General features: G+C 42.3%; 1 protein-coding gene across 1 annotated transcript; it reads right to left on the bottom strand.

The window, feature by feature from the left end:
* Positions 1-991: 991 nt before the first annotated feature.
* sephs3 (selenophosphate synthetase 3) lies at positions 992-5940 on the bottom strand. The gene is made up of 8 exons (XM_006808637.2): positions 5547-5940; positions 4733-4836; positions 4170-4277; positions 3846-4000; positions 3257-3347; positions 2591-2690; positions 2206-2418; positions 992-2111 (listed from the first exon to the last, which is right to left on the bottom strand). Exons 1-8 carry the CDS (start codon positions 5821-5823, stop codon positions 1861-1863), a joined length of 1299 nt encoding a protein of 432 aa, XP_006808700.3. The 5' UTR covers positions 5824-5940; the 3' UTR covers positions 992-1860.
* Positions 5941-6182: the final 242 nt, after the last annotated feature.

Raw genomic sequence — 6182 nt, 5'->3', positions numbered from 1 at the left:
AAATAGGGAAAACAATACAATTTTGACTCAATATTGTTACATTTTGCTTTAAATTGATTTGGTTGAAATTACAGAAAACTTGTAATGCGTCTCTTCAGTCCAGAACATTACATCTGGTTTTATCCTGCACTGATGTTTATGCAGGAAATGGTGGCACAAATAAGGTGATTTAAAAATAACCAAAATTCAACCTACTCCTGTGAACTTATTCTTGTATTGTCCAGGGAGGGACTCACTGATTTCAATGGAAATCCCTCAGACAGCATCAGGTTTACATGCAAACATGCATGGATCAGCTATCTTTACACAGATCACTTTGGTAACCCAGTGTAAATCAGGCCGTATGCCGCTATAACTTTCTGCCATTGCAGCCATTTGAAGATGACAAAATCCAGAATTTAACTGAAAAACTGTTAGCAGTGCATTTGCATATATTCATCCACCCAGTAGATCAATACTACTCTATTTACTCCAGGTAGGTAGGTCTCAGTGGATGTTTTTTTTTGTCTTCCAGAACAAGATCATGCTAAATGAGGCACATGCGTAGTGATGGATGTGTGTCAGTCCCACAAAGTAAAATGGGTCAACGGTCTCAATGTCAAAATGCTGGAGTAGCTATTAATCTAGAAATGAATATGATGTGAGATTAACATTTGTGAACTTGGACGTTGTCTGAATGTCCAAGTCAACACCAGTGATGGAGGAGCTGTCTGAGCAGCTTAATATTACAAATATACTAGGAAGCAGGATGACTGATACTAACAACACGGCAGTACAGTCCTGACACGACTGGTGTATGCTTGTATTAAACATGACCAAAGGTTCAAATAATGAACTCATTGTATGTACTAATCCCTGTGAGGCAAAATATCAGGCTTCAGACTGCTCCAAACCCCTTCAATGTTATTCTTAGCACTTTTCAGTGAAGATTTCTTGGTGTAAAAATAAAAATGTGCCTTCACACTACAGTTGCATAAGACCCAAACAGCACTTTGGTCTAAATTGATGATGGGTTTATTTGATTGTGAAAAGCAAGAAATTTACAAACAGACAGCACTAGACCTCCAGCACTGAAAGTCCAAACCCTGATCCAGAGACAAACATCCACTCTGCCCGGCCCTGCTGGTTGGGGTTTGAAAGGCAGAGCTTCATTAACAAGGAAGGGCGGACTTTGTGCTTGGGCGGTCAGTCGACTGTTGACCCAGGTGGACAATCTGAACACGGCCCAACAGGTCCCAAAGGAAGCTGCTCAAACCTTCCTCTGGATGGCGTGGGCAGAGCCAGGTTCTAGGAGTGATACATCATTTCTTTTCCACAGTAAACCGTCACCAAATTAACACATTTAATGTTAGCCATACATCCTAAAATAAATCACCCTAATCCAACCATAACACACACACACACACACACACACACACACACACACACACACACACACACAGTTCTCATTATTTGCTACTTTGGGCAAGTATGATTCAGTATTTTTCTTTTTTATAGAACTGAAACTCATTTTCCAGAAGCTGTTTATGATTTTGATAAATCATATAAAACAAGTTTTCTATATGAAAGGCAACAGGGAAAAATAATGCTGAGAGAGGCAGTACAGCATTGTGCCCTGAAGTTACAACATGAAACATGAGAAGTACACCATGTTTAGCAGCTCCTTCTAAAGCTGGACATGTATGCAGCCTGTGGTCCATTTCCTCTCTCAGTGGATCACATGACACTGGGTTTTGGTCTGTGCACTGTCAACTTTTTGACAGAAAAGGTAGATGGGATGAACAACAATTAATACACACATAGACACACTCATTCTCTCTTGCACACACACACCAGAACAGTGTCAGAGGGTGACAGTGTCTATGACACATTGGGGCTTGGGTCAGGGCTGGTGGAGCTGTTTTCCTGATTTGCTGCCTGGCTTCCTCGGGGTGGAACCTCGATAATGCGGGGTTTGTCAATGATGCGAGCATGGCGGTCGCCTTTCTCCACAATACCAATAATCCACGCTCCACCCACCGCCCCCTGACCCCCTGCTCCGGAGCTGAGGTTTTTCATCTCTGAGCAGAACTTGGCTGCCTGCTCTCTGGGCAGACACACCAGTAGCCCACCTGGAGAAGAGGGAGGGAGAAGGGATGTGAGTTCCTAGCTTTAAATACTGCATTTATTCAAATTTAACCACATGTTTAATGTCACTGGTCGTACCGGAAGTCTCAGCTGAAGTGCCCTGAAGCAGGTTAAACAGGTTTCCGCAGGCTTTACTGATGGCAGCCATCTTGGCTATGATTGGAAGGTTATGGATAACAAAGGCCACCTCGTTTTGCTGCTGTCTTGCCAGGTTGTTGGCGTGACCCAACAAGCCGAAACCAGTCACGTCTGTGGCAGCGTGGGCCTGGTACTTGTGCATTAGACCCGCCGCTGGAGGCAAAATGTGAATGAGCCAGAGTAGAACCACAAGAAAGAAAAGGGAAAATAAATTAATCAATAACAGCTGATATAAAGTCTGCTAACTGTAATTTAGTTAAATAGTTAACTAATAATACATTTGCATGATCACTAATGACTGCAGATCTTAACCAAAGTAGTGTACCTGTGCGGTTAAGGGTTGCCATGGAAAACATAGCTTCCTGATAGGCCTCTATAACTTCCTCTTTGGTGACAACCAGCTTGATCTTGTTCCACTTTTCAGGCTGGTAAAACAAAAACAGCAACAAGAAAATTAATCTTCAAAGCAGTGCTTTTATACATTTCTACATGCACAATAACCCACACATGGCAGCTGTGAACCTTTTCAGGAAGGAGAACTGTTAGCAAACAAAACATTATTTTGTTACACGGACACAAACCCTGTCAGCAGTCTTGGGCGTTTCATCAAAGAACTGGAGCAATTTTATCTCATGTGACCAGTAATTAACCAATACATATTGTCTTTCTTGTAAACATTTTTCCAAATGTGTCGGCATGCAATTCTCACCAGATATTGTCAACCAAGTGCCAATTAATATCATGGTGTGGGGCTGTTTTCAGCATACGGCACTAGCACACTACATATAACACTGAAGGAAGGACAAATAGAAAAATGTACTGAGACATTCATGATAAAAGTCTGCTGCCATCTACCAGGATGATGAGGATGAAACGAGGGTGATGTTTCAGCAAGACAATGATCTCAAACACACAGCCAAGGAAACTCTCAATTGGTTTCCTGTGGCAACATTACACTTAATATTTCTGTGAACACAGTTGAATGGCTAACCTGATCGATCCACAGATAAGCATTTACAGCCACCCGAGTGCCCAGAGGTTTGGTCAGCACCAAAACGTCACCTGGTACAGCCCCATCAGGCCTGGAAAATAAAACAAAACGTAAACGTAAAACATGCAAATCTTTGCATTTTGTGAGTCACAACTTTTCATAATGCGTTATTCATAAAACCTCTTTGTTTCTTTGTCTTCACAGGCATCTCTGCTAACAAGGCACTGGCAGAACTTTTATTGTTCATCAGAATTTTATTGCTGATGAGCAATAAAAGTTAGTCACACCCAGAATATTGCAGCTGTAAGAGATAAGAATGCAGAGCGTCCCACAACACAGAGTTGACTTGTGTAATCCCCCATGTTTCACAGCTGCTCAAACACAACCAGTATTTGAGTGAACACCCTCACTCTTGTTGGACTACTTGGACTACAGTAGTCCTTGTTTTACACTGAAGTACCACTGAGTTGAAGGCCACCCTATCTAGAACTAAGTAGAGACCTGGCTTAGCTATGTCAGGAGTTGAACTAAATGTAGATATAAGACTCTCAAGAAAAGCCTGATATTGATATATGTTTCAGGTACTCACATAATGAACTCATTAGGCTGGCAGACGACCGATGCTACTCCTCCCACAATGATCCAGGGATTTATCACAGTCTGTCCACCTGTCACTGAAGTTCCTCCCTCTTCTGCTGCGTCACGAAAGCCTCGAATCATCAGCGGCATCACCCGCTCACGGTCCTGTTTCACACATGCATAAACACATGACCATAAACTATCAACGAAGCGCTTATGCTAGCTTTAATCAATGTTCATTTGTTTATGAAAATTACAAGGACACAAATCTGTTGACAACCCCCACTTCATAATCACATCAGAGACTGACTCAACACAGCACACAAAATCCTACCTTTTCATTCATCTTCTGGCTGACACTCAGCAGCATCAGCATGTTGTCACACTCTGTGATGCCCATGGCATAGAGGTCGCTGAGGACATTAGCGCATGCTATCCTGCCCTGTAAGACAAACGGAGAGAGAGTAACAGTCATGTGACTGTTAGCTTTACAAAGCTCCCATAGATAGGTGGCACTCAAAGACAGAAATCTTCACCAAAAACTTCCAATGGCATAACTAATGAACAGAAGGAGCTGGAAGCTTTATCACAGTATCACAGTCTAATTGCCTGTGATGTGTTTTTTTTAAAAAAAATCTTGATATTATAGTCTGCAGTACTGTTTTGGACAAAATAAGTAATAATTTAATATGTGCATTTGATGTTTTGGTTTTATGGGCTAAAATCTGCTATTATACTGCTATAATACTGTAAAAAAGAAAAAAAAGATGTCACTTTAAACAAAGATGCCTAATTATCAGCAAGTTATCCTGTTACGTTGTTTGCATAGCTTTCCCTCCTTGCCCATGTACTGTGTAGTAATGCTTAGTGGAGGGAAATGCATGCTAGTAAACTCACCATCATGTATGGATCTTCCACCAGAGGGTAAAAGAAATCTGTGGTCTGGACAAGTGACAGTCCTCCATGTCTCAGAGGAATGACAGCGGAGTCCATCCCTATGCCTGTAAACACACCACAAGGATGAGGACAAGACAAGCACGCAGCACAGCCAACAAATGTTGACTTATTTTGTGTTACTACTACTTTTTATTTTTGGTAGTCCGTATTTAACTGCAGTTAAACAAATTTAGTAGTCTAGTTATTACGGGACTGTTACACGGAATTGCCTGACACTGTCTGAACTTTACATGAATTTGTTTTAATCTTTGGGGGTTACTCAGTGTAACTTCGTATATTGCTGTTACACGGAGTTAGAAAGTGTGCAAGTCAGTTACAACAGGAACATTGGACTATCTGCACGAACTTCGCACTCAGAGCATCCGAGACATTTCTGCTGACTCATACTAACCGTGTGGTAATTTGATAACTCGCAAAACATGTGTCCTATACTTGCCTGGTTAGTTAACTATTACATGTATTAATTATTAATTATTTAGCTAAGCTAAAGCACTATTCAAGCTAAAGCTAAGCACTATATGGGTAGCTTTAGCTATCAATATAGTGTGTGTGTGTGTGTGTGTGTGTGTGTGTGTGTGTGTGTGTGTGTGTATTTGAATCTTAAAGTGTTTTCCGCCCATTGCTTTCTGTCAAATAAGCTGCCATTAATAAACACAAGCTAGCTAGGTTAGCAACAGTTGCATTAGCTAACTGACGTTAACTTGGGTTTTAGAGTATAATGGCTAGCTCTACTAACTTAGAATTTGTCCTTTACCTAGTCGTGGGCCAGGTAGCTGTTGGCCGAACTCCGAAGCTTGGTCTCCGGCCCTCCCTGTCCCGTCGGCCCGGTCCGGCTCCAGTCCCGCCAGGAGTTTGAGCAGAGCCTCCTGCGGGACTTTGCAGCCTCATCCCTTCAGTTCCGAAAAGCTTGTGAGGCGGAACCCGCGCTCCAGTCCGTGCTCCTCGGGTTTGAACGGTTTGTATCCTGGGGGAAAACATCCCTCAGTGCCCACAGCCTCCACTGTGGGAGGCGGGGAAGTTGAGCCTGACATGCTTGTGGCCCTCTTCTCCCACACAATACCAGCTGCGTAGTATAACACCGGTGAACACAGGCGCACGGATGAATGGAGCGTGTGTCTGGCGAGTGGTACGTGAAACGGAAGACATTGGAAAAGTTAAACGGCATAAATGGAACTTCCTGGTGTTATTTTCACCATAAAATCGTTTGCGATTCAGCAGGTCTACCAGCATTCAAAATGTTTTTAAAAATTCCAAATACTACATTTGTCGCATAACTTGGGGATTTGATTTATTGTTACTACTATACCAGAAAAAAGGGGGTGGGAAGCAACAAATTGAATGAGATCTAGAGGAAACGCTTTATTTTGTAGGTGATGACTATACTTCCGGC

This window comes from Neolamprologus brichardi, chromosome 20 (assembly GCF_056152115.1).
Source record: "Neolamprologus brichardi isolate AB-2024 chromosome 20, ASM5615211v1, whole genome shotgun sequence".
Classification (NCBI taxonomy): Eukaryota; Metazoa; Chordata; class Actinopteri; order Cichliformes; family Cichlidae; genus Neolamprologus; species Neolamprologus brichardi.
Note: the sequence above shows the minus strand (reverse complement) of the source record. Positions and strands in the feature narration are given on the sequence as shown.